The following is a 19,165-nucleotide window of genomic DNA, read 5'->3' on the forward strand; positions in this document are numbered from 1 at the left end:
CAGTTACAGTTGGTGCTAAATCATTCCGTTCTCCACTCAATTTTACATTAATACTTGCAGCTAACATTGCCCTATCATTTTTGTTTTCTTTCAGTAAATCTTTGTCATTTTAGCTGGAATGACTTTATCTGACCGTGTGATGCTTTTTCTCATATGGAAGAAATCAAAAATGTACAACAAACAGATCCTAACACTTCCAATCCATAAACTATGCACTGTAATACTAGGCTAATATGGAGGCATGTCAGTCTACTTTCTGAATGCTTTAACCTTAACTGTGGTTTAAGGGAATTCAAATTTGCGAGTGCAGTTTGCGATAAGTGCAAGTTCTTGATTTGTACTCATATAGTGCTTGTCACAAACTCAGAATGTCCCAAATGCTGTGCAGTCAATAATATACTTTTGAAGTGTAGTCAATTCTAAAGCAGGTTGGGAGGAGGCTTTCAATTTTAACAATGCAAATGCAATTCAAAGAAAATGAGTGAGTTAATATTTCACTTGCTTTTGAATTTGGTTTTCAAATATGTTACTGTTTTTCTGCTGTGCACTGTGGCAGACATGTCTTTGGAAATACTGGCAGGACTGTCAAGCCTGACACTAGCTGGAAATTTCCTCTTGCACAATCGCCCTGCTGTCACATTAAGGATGGCAGAGTCTGGGATTGTTGACTCTGGACTTTTGCAGGTTTGATCAGATGGCATTTGAACATTTTTTGGGGGGAATAGAACTACTGCAATTACCTTTGACTGTTTCAGTATAAGCAAGGGCAGAATGAAATAGTGTATTTGTATGTTTCTGTAGAACGCAACAACTACTAAGTTGATTTGGAACAATTTTATGACTCAAAGCAAGAAGACAAGTGTGTTGAAAGAAATAAATGATACTTAAATTTTAAAAATATCCACACAACATCATGGACCATAAGACATAGGAGCGGAAGTAAGGCCATTCGGCCCATCGAGTCCTCTCCGCCATTCAATCATGACTAATGGGCATTTCAACTCCACTAACCACATTCTCCCCGTAGCCCTTAATTCCTTGTGACATCAAGAATTTATCAATTTCTGCCTTGAAGACATTTAGCGTCCCAGCCTCCACTGCACTCTGTGGCAATGAATTCCACAGCCCACCACTCTCTGGCTGAAGAAATGTCTCCGCATTTCTGTTCTGAATTTACCCCCTCTAATTCTAAGGCTGTGTCCACGGGTCCTGGTCTCCTCGTCTAACGGAAACAATTTCCTAGTGTCCACCCTCTCCAAGCCATGTATTATCTTGTAAGTTTCTATTAGATCTCCCCTTAATCTTCTAAACTCCAATGAATACAATCCCAGGATCCTCAGCCGTTCCTCATATGTTAGACCTACAATTCCAGGGATCATCCATGTGAATCTCTGCTGGACACGCTCCAGTGCCAGTATGTCCTTCCTGAGGTGTGGGGACCAAAAACTGGACACAGTACTCCAAATGGGGTCTAACAAGAGCTTTATAAAGTCTCAGTAGCACAACAGTGCTTTTATATTCCAACCCTCTTGAGATAATTGACAACATTGCATTCGCTTTCTTAATCACGGACTCAACCTGCATGTTTACCTTTAGAGAATCCTCAACTAGCACTCCCAGATCCCTCTGTACTTTGGCTTTACGAATTTTCTCACCATTTAGAAAGTAATCCATGCTTCTGTTCTTTTTTCCAAAGTGCAAGACCTCGCATTTGCTCACATTGAATTCCATCAGCCATTTCCTGGACCACTCCTCCAAACTGTCTAGATCCTTCTGCAGCCTCCCCACTTCCTCAGTACTACCTGCCTGTCCACCTAACTTTGTATCATCGGCAAACTTCGCTATAATGCCCCCAGTCCCTTCATCCAGATCATTAATATATAATGTGAACAGCTGTGGCCCCAACACTGAACCCTGCGGGACACCGCTTGTCACCGGCTGCCATTCCGAAAAAGAACCTTTTATCCCAACTCTCTGTCTTCTGTCAGACAGCCAATCCTCAATCCATACCAGTAGCTCACCTCGAACCACCATGGGCCCTCACCTTGCTCAGCAGCCTCCCGTGTGGCACCTTATCAAAGGCCTTTTGGAAGTCTAGGTAGACCACATCCACTGGGTTTCCCCGGTCTAACCTACTTGTCACCTCTTCAAAGAACTCCAACAGGTTTGTCAGGCACGACCTCCCCTTACTAAATCCATGTTGACTTGTTCTAATCCGACCCTGCTCTTCCAAGAATTTAGAAACCTCATCCTTAATGATGGATTCTGGAATTTTACCAACAACCGAGGTTAGGTTAATTGGCCTATAATTTTCCATCTTTTGCCTTCATCCTTTCTTGAACAAGGGGGTTACAACAGTGATCTTCCAATCATCTGGGACTTTCCCTGACTCCAGTGACTTTTGAAAGATCTCAACCAATGCCTCCGCTATTTCCTCAGCCACCTCCCTCAGAACTCTCGGATGTAACCCATTAGGGCCAGGAGATTTATCAATTTTAAGACCTTTTAGCTTTTCTAGCACTTTCTCTTTTGTAATGGCAACCATACTCAACTCAGCCCCCTGACTCCCTTTAATTGTTGGGATATTACTCATCTCTTCCACTGTGAAGACTGACGCAAAGTACTTATTAAGTTCTCCTGCTATTTCCTTATCTCCCATCACTAGACTTCCAGCATCAGTTTGAAGTGGCCCAATGTCTACTCTTGCCTGTTGTTTGTTTCTTATGTATTGAAAGAACTTTTACTATCATTTCTAATATTACTGGCTAGCCTACCTTCATATTTGATCCTCTCCTTCCTTATTTCTCTCTTTGTTATCCTCTGTTTGTTTTTGTAGCCTTCCCAATCTTCTGATTTCCCAGTGCTCTTGGCCACTTTATAGGCTCTCTCTTTTTCTTTGATAGATTTCTTGACTTCCTTTGTCAGCCATGGCTGTCTAATCCCTCCCCGGATAATCTCTCTCTTCTTGGGGATGAACCTCTGTACAGTGTCCTCAATTTTACCCACAAACTCCTGCCATTTTTGCTCTACTCTCTTCCCTGCTAGGCTTTGCTTTCAGTCTATTTTCGTCAGTTCCTCTCTCATGCCCTCGTAATTACCTTTATTTAACTGTAACACCATTACATCTGATTTTGCCTTCTCTCTTTCAAACTGCAGATTGAACTCTACCATATTATGATCGCTGCTTCCTAAGTGTTCCCTTACTTTAAGATTTTTTATAAAGTCTGGTTCATTACATAGCCCTAGGTCCAGAATAGCCTGCTCCCTTGTGGGCTCCATGACAAGCTGTTCCAAAAAGCCATCCTGTAAGCATTCCATGAATTCCCTTTCTTTGGATCCACTGGCAACATTATAAATAAGTTCAAATTAGCATTTTCATATGATATCCTCAACACAGTGTGTATTCTAAATAATAATAAATTTAAAAAAACATCAATCAGTTTACTGACTTCTAACCTGTCCTATTTGCATAATCAGCTTCAGGGAGTTAAGGCTTAGTCTGCAGATGATCACCAAAGCTGTTTAACTTCAATAACAAAATGCACTAGCCTGGATTTTTTTTAAAGTATCATGGTGAGGCTAACAATGCTCTGCTGTTACTAGTAAATGAACTGACAGCTGCTTCCAGGGTACATGTAGACACAATTTACATACGGAAGTTGAGGTTAAAGTACCCCACTCCTCTGAAGCTACATGATGGCTACCTCAGTAATAGACTTTTTGCCTTGAACCAAAGATGTGAAGTTGCAGTATATCCCCATGAAACACATAAGGAAAAATTAGAGCTGGTGTATTCAAGTATTGGTAAATTTATTGTAGTATTAATGTCATAATTAATGCCATGTAATTTCTAGCCCTTAAACTTTAATTTTGCAAATATAGAATCTTGTTTCTTCAGAATTAAGTTGTTAGAAATGGACAAAAAAAGTTTATTTCTGACTCTTGCACCTGAATTCTACTTTCCTTTCCCTCCTTCGCTCCACTTTCTGTGAATGATCTAAATCTAATTCATACTTCTTGGTTTATTGTTCCTGTTTTGGACTCTATGTATCTTTGTGAGGATGCTTTAACCTGGTAGAAAGCCACATTGTTTCTTCTCCTGCTCATGCATGCCACGAATCTCTGACAGAGGATGCCTTGCTGAATGACCATGTCTTGCTGAATGACCATGTCTTGCTGAATGACCATGTCTTGCTGAATGACCATGTCTTGCTGCCTAAGCCTGTGAAAAATAAGCGGGAGTTAGTCAGTGTTGTGAACAGCAACCATACTTTGGAGCTCAGATCCAGCAGTCTGCTATCATACAACAGACCAACATGAGCTGGCAGTCCTGCTCCCCACTCATGACTCACTAGAGAGCAGTTTACATTTAAAGGCCACATTGTTGACATTCTCTCTTCCTGCAATTCAAAACTTGATCTTGATCTTGAACCTCTCTGGGTTAGTTGACAAAATACAGTGTTACAATTTTCAGAATTGAAAGCTGGTAGTGTTTTGTCCCATTTATTTAGCCATGTCTTTCCTCATACATGAAAATCTAACACTACATTGGGAGGTTGTTTGGATATTTCTTTGGAATGGTAAAGGTGCCAATAGATGCAAGCTGGTAATTACATAGATATAGTGTGGTGCTGGAAAAACACAGCAGGCCAGGCAGCATCCGAGGAGCAGGGGAATTGACGTTTCGGGCATAAGCTTCTGAAGAAGGGATTATGCCCGAAATGTCGATTCTCCTGCTCCACGGATGCTGCCTGGCCTGCTGTGTTTTTCCAGCATCACACTTCTCAACTCTGGTCTCCAGCATCTGCAATCCTCACTTTCTCCTAATTACATAGATATATTAAATCAAGTGAAACTGTGGTTGGAACACAAGTTCTGTACCCCAATATTGAGACTCAAAGTAAACTGGAACTTTTGTGAATGATCGAGAGCTGAGTTAGGGAGATTGCCTCGTTTCATTCACTAAAGCAAAACCATTAATACTGTTCAGAGAATCAGCAACCTCCCTCCCCATCCCCCAACTCCCTTCCCAGCTTCTCCCCTCCTACCACTCCCTGCCACCAACCAGATTAATTTCTCCCATTGACCAACCAGGTCAAACCCCCTACCTGTCTTCACCTATCCCCACTTCACCACCCTGCCCCCACGTCCCTCTTTATCTGCAGCTCCCCCACACCCACTCCCAGTCCTGAAGAAGGGTTACACCTGAAACATCAACTTCTTCACCTGCCTGGCTTGCTGTGTTCTTCCAGCCTCCTGTCCATCTACTTTGGATTCCATCATCTGCAGTTTTTTTGTCTCAAACCTTCATAGAGTCAGTGATAGTTAATGAGCAGAGTATCTGCCTTTCCACAAGTTACTACTCCCTGAAGTTGGCAGAAATGCCGTAGAGGAAAATTTAATTTCTGGATGGGCTAGCAATCCTGGTTTATGAATGTAAACTGGGTTTCTGCTGCACATTTGCTCAGGTTATGGTGGTACAGTGCTTGCAGATCTGAAGGCTTTTGTAGCGCTTGCTTCCACACGAATTTTTAGAAAATCATGGATTTTCTTTGCTACCTGTCTATTGATTTCTAATCTTAAAGGGCGATCGGAGAGATTTGAGCTGCAACTTAGTTTTGAACTGTGAAAGAAAATTCTGTATCATTGGATTATTGAAGTAAATTTTAAATTGTCCTAATTTTACTTAGAAAACTTTTTTTATTTTTATTTTCTTACAGAGTTCCATTCGTCATGGCTTCGCTTGATTGGCTGATTGTCGCGGTAGCTAGTTTCACAATATTTCAAATTATGTTCCATTATTTAAGTGCAAGGATATCTATATTTTTCTGCAAGAGTTACCAGACATTGACTGACATTCAGAAGACTGAATGGAACTCCAGGTATTCACTTTATAGGTTATTTGCAGGAAATATACAGCATATGAATAGATAAGTTCAACCTAAGGCACATTTGCAAACTTAGTGAAGTGTGTTGTTCCCTAATTATAGCCTCAACATTATGTTTTCTTTTATTAAACATCAACCAATGTCTTATTTAAATTTTTTTGCCTTTTTTGAGAGTCTCCCATGGCACATCGTTTCCAGGTAAATGATCCAGTGACATGCTCACTAACTGTGCTAGTTCTTCTATGCTTCTGACCAGTTGTAGATCCCTGAATATGGCATTGGTGGGTGACTGGTTTCTTTGAGTTGCTTCCTTGCTCATGACCCAATGATTAGTATCAGAACTCTTTGATCATAACTTTATTTTCTGTCACTCATTAATATTGTTTAATCTTTTAAAAGTGGAAAACTATTGGGATGGGACAGAATTTTCTGATGAATGATGTCTCTTTCAAAACTTTATTTAGTACATTACTTTAAAGATATAATAAAGAATGTCTAATAAACTGCAATCATAGAGGTGGAGTTGCATAATGGTAAAATCAGGCATACTCTTAAAAACAGGCTTAGATCACTTAATATATATTAATAGATACTGTTTCATTAAACCTTTTTTGTGCTTTAAAATGAGCACAATGAGTAAAGAATAAAAATCAAGCAAGTTTATTTTTCTTTGAACATTTTGAATTTTGCCATGAAGTCTATTCTGACAAGGCTGTGTTTAGCATACCAATCCTGGCTTGATTCCATCCAAGTGTCTTCCCTGTCTGTTTCAAAGGGCGCCTAGAGTTAACCATATACTGTGGAGTGGAATCACATGTAGGTTAGATTGTGTCAGATTGGTAGACTCCTATCCCTGAAGGAGACAGAAAGCTTCCTACCTTCTACAAAAGAGTTTGACCGTCATCATTTTTTCTTTTTAATGGTGCTAACACACCAGTGATCATATTCAATAAATTTGGTCTTACTTGCTATGCTGCGGTTTCATAGAAGAAAACAAATCCCGACAGTACAGAAGGAGGCCACTTGGCCCATCATGTCAGCACTGACGTCTGAAGAGCATCCCACCCAAACCCAGCCCCTCATCGTGTCCTGTAACCCCACCTCTGTCCTGGTTAATTCACCTAGCCTGCACATGTCTGGCCACTATGGGGTAATTTAGCATAGTCAATCACCTAACCCTGTGCATCTTTGGACTGTAGGAAGAAACCAGAGCTCATGGAGAAACCCATGTAGACACAGGGAGAACATACAAATCCCACATGGACAGTATACCAAGGGTGGAATTGAACAGGGGTCCCTGGCACTGTGAATTAGCAGTGCTAACCACTGTGCTGCTTTACCCTCCTCCCACCCATTTCAGTTCATGACCTTTCAGTTGTCTATTTGAGAACATAAATACTGCAGTACTGCACCATTTTTAATTACTGACTGATTACATTTCTAAACAGAATGAGATTAACTGAATAATCTGGAGTGGGACAGTGCAAGGAACTCCAGTTTATTTGGCAGAGACACGCATCATAAACAAAAGAAAAAAGAATTCTTTAACAGAACTGGTTTTCTTACTGGATGCTCATTGTTTTAAAAATGGGGGTAGATCTTATGAAATGGTGTTCATCTCAAATCATGTCTGTGATTATGTTCTGAAGTTCATGTGCAGATAGTAGATTGAAGAATGCACTGGATTGTGCTGTGGAATGTGTTCTGTTTAATGTTCAGAGTTAGAAATTTAATGATGTTTATTTCACAGATTGTCATAGAAGTCGATTAAGGAGTTTTTAGATTTTCTAACCTTTGATTGGAAAAGTAGGCTTCTATTCTCTGAATTGTTGAGTTTCTCACCAGTAGGTGATTGTATCTTCATGGTACAATGTCAGGGATTGCTCATGTTCTGCTTTTGCCAATATTGCTTTTTTTTTGTCTATGCAAGGGATCAAGTACCAATGGATTTGGTTTGGCTTAGTAAATAGTACTATTCAATTAGGAGAAAGTGAGGACTGCAGATGCTGGAGGTCAGAGTTGAGAGTGTAGTGCTGGAAAAACACAGCAGGTCAGGCAGCATCTGAGGAGCTGAAGAATTGACGTTTTGGGCATAAGCCCTTCATCGGGCTAATGGCCAAAACGTAGATTCTCCTGCTTCTCGAATGCTGCCTGACCTGCTGTGCTTTCTCAGCACGACACTCTCGATTAGGACAAATCAATGACTTGTAAATTAAATTTTTGTTTGGGTGTTTGTGTAAAGCTTATAGAATTAAAGTATTTCCAAGATGGTGTACATGTAATAGGTTTTGAGTTAAATTTTGTATGTCACTGGAATTGAGGGAAAAGATTGAGTAGGTTCTTTTTCATTGGTATATAATTGAGGTAAGAGTCGCCTTAATGGGGATATTTCTAATTGCAGACATGGGGATGCTGCCTGTTCTTGGTGAGTCCAGAACAAGGAGACAAAAATACTAAATCACAATTAATACATCAAATAAATAATTTAACAGGAATATCTTTGTGTAGAGCATGGTGTCAGGTGCTAAATTCTGGCTGAAATAGATACTATTCATACAATAAGGAGGAGGCTTAATAAATGAAGGAGAAGGGAGTGAAGGGCTAAAAGGGAGCACTCACAAAAGTGGTTTGTCGAGGAGAAAGATAGGTGGGCAGCATGGACAGCACAGTGCCTCAGTGGTTAGCTCATAGTGCCAAGGACTCAGGTTCGATTCCATCCTTGGGTGACCGTCTGTGTGGAGTTTGCATATTCTCCCTGTGTCTCTTTGGATTTCCACTGGGTTCCAATTTCCTCCTTCAGGTTACGTGGATTGGCCATGCTAAATAGTCCATTGTGTACACAGGTGGATTAGCCATGGGAAATGGGGGGTTACGGGGATAAGGTAGAGGGCTGGGTCTGGGTGGGAAGCTCTTTGCACTTAATGGGCTAAATGGCATCTTTCTGCACTGTAGGGATTCTATTATTATATTATTTTACACAAACATAAATATAGGCATGAGCTCAACATCCTGTTTCCCATGATATGCACTGATTATCAAGCTCAGCGAGCTAACTTACATACTTATGCACTGATTATGTTTAACTTCATTGTAAAGAATGCTGCTGTGACCAAAAATGTCTTAACTACGGAATGAAATGGAACGATTCCTCCCTGGCCTACTTTTACTGAAATTACGAATGAATTTATGGTAAAGGTACATGTGATTTTGTTGTAAATGATAGATAAAATGCTCCCTGTTAAGCTGACAGGCTATAGAGAATGCATTGATCATGCCCAATCTATGTTTTTCCATTTTTTAGGGTGGTGTCAACATTTCATGCACTGGTGGTTGGGCTGTTGAGTCTATATTTGCTGTGGTTTGATGATGCAGTTAATGCCAATCCTATCTGGTAAGATACCTACTTAAGCTAGGCTTGGTTCCTGAATTTCTGTGGCTGGAAGTGTGTTGCAAAGTGAGGCATCTTTAAAAGAAACACTGAGAAATTGTTGCATTTTTCTTCGTCCCTAAATTTACCAGCGTCATGCCTTCTGTTACAACGATGGTGCTGGTACAATCCCCCTGTAAAAGTGATGAATCTCCTCGTGAGCAAAAAGGAAGATTTCAAGTTCTGATATCTCTCCTATAATGAACAAATTTAAAACTAATGTGGTCAGACATTTCTTAACAGGTACATACACAAAACTTTTAAAAAAAAGAGTACTTTCATATTAATGACTAATTATTTGTTTCTTTAATTATTTCTCCTGGCCACGTCAGGTCAAAACATCCAAGCCCTTTGAAATTAGTTTCACTCAGCCTGAGACTACCAGATCTGACTTGGACCTGCAAGGCCCACCTCAGCAACTCCTTGTTCCTTCAATCTCAAAGTCCTGTTTTTCTGTTGTCTTTATTTGAACAAACCATGAAACCATATCAGCACCCTGCTTGGCTGCAAACATGGAAACAGTCTTTCTCTGCTGTTCATAGCAGTTGATTTGCTTCTCCACACAGCATTTATCAGTTTTGTCTGTTTCTCTTTTTTTTTGTTAAAAATAAAAACTGCCACAGGATTGATTCGTGTCACTTGGTATTTCAATAGATTCCAGATCAGATATTAAAGGATACATTTTACAGCATAACCACATTGTCTAGTCCAGCATTCATAACACCATAGTGCTAATTTAACCTAAACTAGTATCTAAAATGTAGTACTAAAATATACGTAAAATATATGTGAAATCAAAAAGGCAAATGGAGCAGTGGCATTTACAATTATAATATAATTATAAAGGGGAGAAAGCTTTGCCAAGAACTAATAATAGAGTATAGCTGAAGTACTGAGAGTTCTGGTTGCTGTTGCTTAGGACATATTACCATTGGAAGGAGGAGAATAAAGATTGTATCAGGAGTCCAGGATGTTACCATGCCTCTAATAGTTGGTTTCTAAACACACATCACACAGATCCGGTTGGTGTTTCCTGAATTATGCAAGTTTAGTTTGCTTTTGGGTGGGAAGTGAAGGTTTGAGATTTTGAAAAGAACTAATGGGATAGATGAAGAGAGATGTTTTCTGCTGGTCTGGATCAAGGGGACATGACAAAATCATTCACATTATTTCAGAGCAATATTATGGATCCCTTTAATGAGCAAAGACAGTAACATGATGAATTGTAACTTATCAGTAGATTTTTAGCCAAAGCCGTTCAGAAATATGAAGCCAAAATTGAGTTAAAGTCAAGATTCAGTCATGGTTTTGTTGAATTGAGGATTTGAGTAGTCCACCTATTATATCGAATAAATAATGAATAATGTAACTTAAGTTCCCAGTATTCTTCAGGTTGATGTATATGCTTTTATTTAAAATGTCAATACTTGACAAAGTCAAAAACTAACTGGAAGATATCAATACTCAGCAATGAGGCCAACTTGGCAAATAAGTATGAGGAAGGAGAGCTAATTTTCAGTTTAAAAAGACATTGATGTTTTAGTTTACTCTGGTGTTTTCCTTTAAGGATAGAACTTGATCTAAACTTGCTAGGGATCCAAACACAAAACAACCACAAATCATTTAAGTAGTTCCTACTTCATGCTAGTTTAGCTGACAAAAAAGATTTCAATATAAAATATTAACAATTTTTTTCCTTCTGAATTTTGAGCATTAATGACAAATGTCAATTTTTTTTTAAAGAAGATACATTTAATTTGACTACACAAAATGTTGAATGATCACAAAATTATTGCCAAGTCTCAATTCAAATATCAAATAATTAGTTTGGAGATTAAAATGCTGAGGTGAAAACTGTGAACAAAAAACTTTCATTTATGTTTGCCAATTGACCCAAATGCACATATGCCCTTTCAGCAAGGAACTAATGCAGTGTAAAGATTCCATGCAGAGAGTACCATTACTAAACAGTTTATTTTTTGTAAAATATAACCTTCAGCTTCTTGTTACTTGCAGGGGTGACCCTACACTGGTTAAATTAAATGTTGGTCTAACTACAGGCTACCTCATTTCAGGTGAGTACTTTTCATCTGAAGGATTTTCTTTTGCAAATGCTTTTCATAACCAGAATATTTGTAATTGCTTAGACTTACAGAAACATCTGAATTTGGTTAGGAGCTAAGACATCAAGGGGCCCTAATTCACAATGAGGTCAGATTTAGATGGTATTACAGTAGCGCTTTGACATACGAATGACCCCGTTCACAAACTAATCGGTTTACGAACAGAATTGTATGTAAAAGTTTGCTTCAACGTACGTACGAAATTCAAGGTACGAACGCAAAAAGCCCGTGTGCGACCACGTGGTTTCGTTGTTTTACTTTGCTACGCGCTTGTTGAACGCAAAAGCTCTCAGGCTCCACGTGATCTCATTCAGTTAGTCTTTGGCGCGTGCGCTGTGAACAGCCGTCCAAGCATTCTTACACTATCCGAACAATGGGAAAAATTGATTCAGTTCGCGAACATTTCGGTTTGCGAATCGGGTCCCGGAACGGATTAAGTTTGTAAGTCGAGGCGCTACTGTATTTGTGTAATGGAAATTTCTGATTTGGTTCTCTTTCTCTCCTTGAAAAATCCCAGTGAAAATACAAGGCTTGTTGTAAAGAACATGTAGTGTTGCTGATGCTGGATTAAGATTTCAGTCATAAAAATGCAAAATGCTTCATGAGCATTTGTAAAAATGTGATTTCTATTTGGGCAAATGACTGACATTTTAGGCTGGTTGAAAGATATATAACCCAATTGTCCAAACTGTCTGTCTTTGGTTGTCTGTGTATTTTCAAATTGGTAGGCTGTGATGAGGGGAATGTTGTAAGGAATGTTGTATGCCTGGTCCTGGAAAAGACAAGAAGTAATACATCTATATATGCTGATTGTACAAAACTAGGTAAGATAAGCTGGGTGGAGGAGATACAGACTGCAAAGAGACATGTACAAGTTAAATTACTGGTTAATAAGGTGGTGGATGGAATATAATGCATGTGGTGTGAAGTTATTCACTTCAGTTGTCAGAACAGAAACTAGAATTTTTAAAAAAGCTGTAAAACTTGTAAATGTTGGTGTTCATGGGGACTCAGGTGTGTGTGTATACAAGGAACACACAGCAAGCAATTGTGAAGGCAAATGACATTGGCCTCTTTTTATTCTAAGAAAGTTGGTGCATTGAATAAAGAAGTCTCACTGCAACATTGCAAGTCATTCATGAGGCTTCATTTATCTTTTGTAGTTTTGGACTCCATATTTAGGAAATATTGAGATCAGTAATTAAGAAAGAGCTAGATAAATGTTCAGATTTAAAAGGCACCAAGAGATAGGGATAAAAGAGAGGAATATCGTGTTGAGATAGGGGATTAGCCACGATCCTGGTGAATCATGGAGTGGTCTTGAAGGGCCAAATGCCCCCTCCTCCTACAATCTGCTTTTCCATGAGATTGGAGGCAGTATTGGTGGGGTTCACTGAATTGGTTCTTGGTCGGAAGGGGAGTTCTCCTGTGATGAGAAGCTGTGTAACACTTTGAAGAATGAGAGCTGACCTCCTTGGAACATACAAGATTCTCAAGGGGCTTGAGAGATTGCTTCTGTTGGTGGGGAAATCTAAAATGGACGCAGCCTTGGGATAAGCAGATAATCATTTTGGACCGAAATGCAAAGAAATCTCTTGGCTGAAATGGTTGTAAATCTTTGAAATTATCTACCAGGCGGTTGTGGATGTTCTGTCATGAACATACAAGACTGGGATTGAAGAACTTTGGTCTCTCAGGAAGTCGAAGCATATGAGGAGCAGTGGTGGGGATGGGAAATGGCTAGAAGAGAGCAAGGGGTGGGGAGGAAGTAAAGTTGAAGCCCAAGATGAATAATGGTCATTTTCAATGGGGGAGTAGGTTTGAGGGACTGCAGGCTCTCCTCCTATTTCTTGTGTAGTTGTTCTTGTATATTTCCAACATTTGCTGTTCTAGTTTTATGGCTACTAAAACTACCACTCTTCAAAAAATCCTTTCAACTTCTGTAAATTAAGGTTTACTTTTAACAGACCTGAAATGTTTCTTGATTAATGTAGATTAGATTCCCTACAGTGTATAAACAGGCCCTTCGGCCCAACAAGTCCACACCGACCCTCTGAAGAGTAACCCACCCAGACCCATTCCCTATATTTATGCCAGACTAATGCACCTAACTATGGGCAATTTAGCATGGCCAGTTCACCTGACCTGCCCATCTTTGGACTGTGAGAGGAAACCGGAGCACCCGGAGGAAACCCATGCAGACACTGGGTGAACGTGCAAACTCCACACAGACAGTCGCCCAAGGCAGGAACTGAACCCGGGTCCTGGCATTGTGAGGCAGCAGTGTGAACCACTGAACCACAGTGATATTTTAATAAAAGCTATAGTCTTTTTTTTCCCCCAGTTAAATCTTTTTGTAAGGATGCAATTTCGTCCATTTTTAAGAGTTCTGTTTTAGAAAAATGGCTTTTTCACCTTTATCTTTCATGGCATGTGGGTGTTGCTGGCACATTTGTTGCCCAAACCCAACTACCCTTTAGTAGCTTGCTTAATCATTGGACAATTAAGAGTGATTCATATTGCTGTCGGTCTGAAGTCACCTGTAAGCTAGACCAGGTAAGGACAGATGAATTCTCTCCTGAAAGGACATTTGTGAACCAGATAATCCGTGGTGGTTGTTCTGATTGTTACCACTGCGATTACCATTATTTGATATTCCAGATTTATTGACCAAATCTTAAATTCAAGGAGAAAGTGAAGACTGCAGATGCTGGAGATCAGAGTTGAAAATGTGTTGCTGGAAAAGCGCAGCAGGTCAGGCAGCATCCAAGTAGCAGGAGAATCGACGTTTCGGGCATGAGCCCTTCTTCAGGAAACAAGAAAGGCTCATGTAGAAGGGCTCCTGAAGAAGGGCTCATGCCCGAATCGAGAATCGATGTTTCGGGCATGAGCCCTTCTTCAGGAAACAAGAAAGGCTCATGTAGAAGGGCTCCTGAAGAAGGGCTCATGCCCGAATCGAGAATCGATGTTTCGGGCATGAGCCCTTCTTCAGGAAACAAGAAAGGCTCATGTAGAAGGGCTCCTGAAGAAGGGCTCATGCCCGAAACGTCGATTCTCCTGCTCCTTAGATGCTGCCTGACCTGCTGCGCTTTTCCAGCAAATCTTAAATTCCACTATCTACCTTCGTGGGATTTGAATCCATCTTCCCATAACACTAGCTTAGGCCTCTGGGTTACTAGTCTAGTGACATTACCACTATGCAACCTCCACATAATTTCTGTAAATCAAAATTTGAATGCTGTAATTTTAGAATTGATTTACACTAAACCTTTTCTTATTGCCGCTGTGAAGGAGACACAGAAAAATTTCTTGGTATTTGTCTTCGCTAAAATGCCTGAATCAGAATAACTTGATACCATAATCTTTCTCCAGTTTTTCTTCTGTTCGAGGTCCTGTGAACATAGGCATTTTTGTTTGTATCTTTTAGGAATGTTTGAATGAAGGCAGGGTTAGTGAGGGAAGAGAAGAATGAAGCAATGCTAATTTTTTTAATGATCATTTTAGCTCCAAAAGGGTTTTGTGAATGAAATGATTTGGTTAAGGAAATGTTATTGCAGTCCATGATGATTTAAATGTCGATGACTGACATACTGATGTAACACTGTTACATGTCTGTAACTAAAGCAATACTGCTTTCAATGTAAGGAATTTACTGCTTGCTGTCCATATAATTGCAAGTATTTATGTATATTTTACTGTTTGTTGCAATGTTGTGTCAAATATTGCTTGTTAATAGGTTGATAGAAGCTTGGCAGTTCAGGACAGTGAGCAGTTTTCATGCACACAAGCAAACAGCCAAAAAAACGAGTGATTTAACAAATCTACCACCACATTAGTGTTGCTTGAAATCAATGGCAAATGAAACAACTTTTCAAAGCTGGTCCTATTTCAACTAGGACATTTTGTTCATATCCCATGTTGGGTTTCCAGCATTTGTAGTTTGCTCTTTTTATGTCGTTGTTGAAAAATGTGACTGTTTTGGAATACTGGGTTCAGTTCGCCCTGCTACAGGAAAGATGTTGTGAAACTTGATAGCGTTCAGAAAAGATTTACAAGAATGTTGTCAGGGTTGGAATATTGGAGCTATAGGGAGAGGCTGAATAGGCTGGGGCTGTTTTCCCTGGAGCGTCAGAGGCTGAGGGGTGAAGTTAAAGGTTTATAAAATCATGAGGGGCCCGGATAGGGTGAAGAGCCAAGAATAGGGGATTCCAAAACTAGAGGGCATGGGTTTAAGATAAGAGGGGAAAGATTATAAAAGAGAGATGAGGGGCAACCTTTTCATGCAGAGGGTGGTGCGTGTACGCAATGAGCTGCCAGAAGAATCAATGGAGGCTGACACAATTGCAACATTTAACAGGAATCTGGATGGGTACATAAATAGGAAAGGTTTGGGTCAAATGCTGGCAAAGTTGGACAGAAGGGTCTGTTTTATCAGTCTGAATAAACCATACAGAATTGGGTGTCATGCTAATGATGTAACATTGACCTCTGTTGCAGCATTAAACAATTTTGATTCTTTAAATCATATCCTAAAAATTACAGATATTAGAAGAAACTAATCCATTGCTATTTATATTTGCAGTGGAAAGCCATTTATTGGGAGTGAATGGAGTTCCACTGATGCCAATGTTGTGTTGATACTGCACTTGCAAAGGAAACATTTTGATATCACTTGGGTCCACCCAATTAACAGGACTTTGTTGGAGGGCATAGAGAACTACACATAGGAGGCATTTAGCTTTTATATGGAGTGTAATTTCTTTGTCATGACTGGGCAAATATCCTTTCTGCCAATGTTGTTGAAGTGTGGATGTGCACTGTTGTTTAAACATGCTTTGGTAGCCCATATAGGCGGCACGGTGGCACAGTGGTTAGCACTGCTGCCTCACAGCGCCAGAGACCTGGGTTCAAATCCCGCCTCAGGCGACTGACTGTGTGGAGTTTGCACGTTCTCCCCGTGTCTCCGGGTGCTCCGGTTTCCTCCCACAGTCCAAAGATGTACAGGTCAGGTGAATTGGCCATGCTAAATTGCACGTAGTGTTAGGTAAGGGGTAAATGTAGGGGTATGGGTGGGTTGCACTTCGGCGGGTCGGTGTGGACTTGTTGGGCCGAATGGGCCTGTTTCCACACTGTAATGTAATCTAATCATATAGTACTTAACTCGAAGTGTCTAAATGGTATTATTCAGTGACATTCTCTTCGTTAGACAGTGTTTAAGGCATTGTTTTGGGATAGGTGTGATAACTGCCATTTTCAAGAAGTTTAACAAAGGTGCTTGGGCAAATTCAATGTATTGGACAGGTTAGGGGAGTGTGCAAAGAAATGGCAGATGGAGTACAATGTGAGAAAGTGTGAGGTCATGCACTTTGGTAGGAAGAATAGAGGCATGGACTATTTTCAAAATGGGGAGAAAATTCAGAAGTCTGAAGAGCAAATAGACTTGGGAGTCCTAGTTCAGGATTCTCTCAAGATAAACCTGCAAATTGAGTCAGTAGTTGGAAAGGCAAATGCAGTGATGGCATTTATTTTGAGATGACTTGAATATAAAAGCAGGGATGTACTTCTGAGGCTCAAGAAGGCTCTGGTCAGACCTCATTGCGTGAGTTTAAGGTTCCGTATCTCAGGAAGAATGCACTGGTCTTGGAGCGTGTTCAGAGGAGGTTCACGAGGATGGTCCCAGGAATGAAGAGCTTAACATTTGAGGAATATTTAAGGACTCTGGGTCTATACTTGATGGAGTTTAGAAGAATGAGGTAGGGGGAGAGGGAATCTAATTGAAACATACAGAATACTGAATCGCTTGGAGAAGGAAATCCTTTGCATCTCTGCTTCAAGTGAGTGTACCTAGTTCACAATTCCTCCACTAGTGGAAACATCTTCTCAACATCTACCCTATCAAGCTCCTTCTGCATCTCACATGTTTCAATGCGACAATTCTTCGAAATTCTAATGAATGAAGGCCTGATCTGTTTCGTCATTCATGGTAAGTCACCCCTGTTATCCCAGGCATCAACCCAGTGAATCTCTTTGGAACTGCTTCCAATGCCAGTATATCCTTTCTTAAATACCAAACCTGTATACAGTACTCCAAGGCAGCATCACCAAGACTTCCTTCCAGTATTTTTAAACTCCAGCCCTGAACACTTTTGCCTTTAATTACTTGTTTCACCTGCATGCAATTCGTTTTTGTTTCACATACAAGAATATTCAGATTCCAGTTGTGCAGAAGGGTTAGTGGACTCAGAACATTAACTCTGCTTTTTTTTCACAGATACTGCTAGAGCTGCTGAGTCTCTGTTTTATGTTAACATCCATACTGCTCTTTTTTTGTGTGTGGAGTCTCTCTCTATTTTAATTTGAATCTTCTCTTTTGTTTTGATTCGTCCTACCAAATAGCATGATCTTTCACTTGCCTATATTAAACTCCCAACTGCGAAGTTTTTGCCCACTCACTCACTTATCCTATCTCCTTACAGACTCCTCATGTCCTTATCATAATGTGTCATCCCACCTATTTTTGTATATTCAGCAAATTTGGATTGATTACCTCTCAAATATAGATATTAAATAATTGAGGCCTTAAAACAGTTGAATGTAATTCAAGACTAAGATGAACAGATTTTTGATTAGTAAGGATGATGGAGGAAAGCAGGAATGTGGAGTTGAGGTTTATCCAATCAGCTATGATCCCATTGAATGGTGGAGCAGATTTGATAGGTCAAACGATCGGCAGGTAGCTCTTCTATCATGCAGTGGTTGTGTTCTTGTGCAACTCTGCATTATAGAAAAATCACAATTTAGAAACAGTGCTTAAACTGTTGGCAATATAATTGTGTTGGAGCCAAACATGTTTTAAAAGTTTGCACTTTAGAAATAATGTCGGCAATTCATCATCGTGTTACGGTGAATTCGCGCTAATGAAATGCGAGTTATAGCAGAACGAACTGTACTTATGCTCCTACACTTTATGGTTTATTGTGTGGTCAACTGTTTGCAATAAATCTGTTTTAAAAGCTGCTGTAAATTTGTTTGAGCAACTGAATAAGCCTCTGGACCACATCTAATCTCTTTCTAATTTTGGTTTTATGTTGTTTTTCTAGATTTCCTACTTATTTTATGGTATTGGGAAGCAATTGGAGACATATATTTTATTATCCACCATTCAACAGCGCTATATGCTTACTACTATGTACTGGTGAGTGCCGTATTAGACAATAGCAATATTTGTGGGCAAGAAAGGACCAAGGGAAAACAGCGACAGACCTTTGCTTTAGCCAGCAATAACCAATTGTTACAGTGATTGAATTAATTTTGTGGCCAACCACTGAATTGAGTTTAAGTACTTTCTGAATTGTTGTGCTAGTGACTTTGTAAAGATTACCATCATGGGAATTGAATTTTCTTTAAGCTACCTATGTACTTTACCCTCTGGTTTACTGCAAAAAAGGAACTTGCATTTATCTATCAGATGTCCTAAACATCCCAAAGCATTTCACAGGTAATGATATTTCTTATAGGAAATGTCAAAAGCCAACTTATGGCCATTGTGAAAAAGTATTATACACCCCTTTTGTGTGATGAAATAGTCTGGACAATTTATTAGTTCCACCTGTGCATTTCTACTTTCTCCCCTGGACTAACAATTGAGCTATTTGATTGAAATTTAAAGTTGTAAATGTTTAATAAAATCTTTAGAATCAAAAGTCAATCAGATTTTTAAAAACATT

The 19,165-nt window shown here is 39.7% G+C and overlaps 1 protein-coding gene across 3 annotated transcripts in view; it reads left to right on the top strand.

Annotated features, from left to right (window-relative positions):
• The window catches only part of tlcd4a (TLC domain containing 4a), a 59,933-nt gene that overhangs the window by 7,946 nt on the left and 32,822 nt on the right, over window positions 1-19,165 (top strand). For all 3 annotated transcript variants that reach the window (XR_015758115.1, XM_043698861.2, XM_043698862.2), the window contains 4 exons: window positions 5,721-5,882; window positions 9,190-9,279; window positions 11,332-11,390; window positions 18,539-18,633. Coding sequence is in view for 2 of the 3 variants with exons in the window: in XM_043698861.2 (XP_043554796.2) it covers window positions 5,721-5,882; window positions 9,190-9,279; window positions 11,332-11,390; window positions 18,539-18,633 (406 nt within the window). In the remaining variant the exon portion in view is untranslated. The remainder of the gene's footprint in view (window positions 1-5,720; window positions 5,883-9,189; window positions 9,280-11,331; window positions 11,391-18,538; window positions 18,634-19,165) is intronic.

Source organism: Chiloscyllium plagiosum, unplaced genomic scaffold (genome assembly GCF_037043375.1).
Source record: "Chiloscyllium plagiosum isolate Xiang-an unplaced genomic scaffold, Cpla_swu_hap1 HiC_scaffold_9, whole genome shotgun sequence".
Taxonomy (NCBI): domain Eukaryota; kingdom Metazoa; phylum Chordata; class Chondrichthyes; order Orectolobiformes; family Hemiscylliidae; genus Chiloscyllium; species Chiloscyllium plagiosum.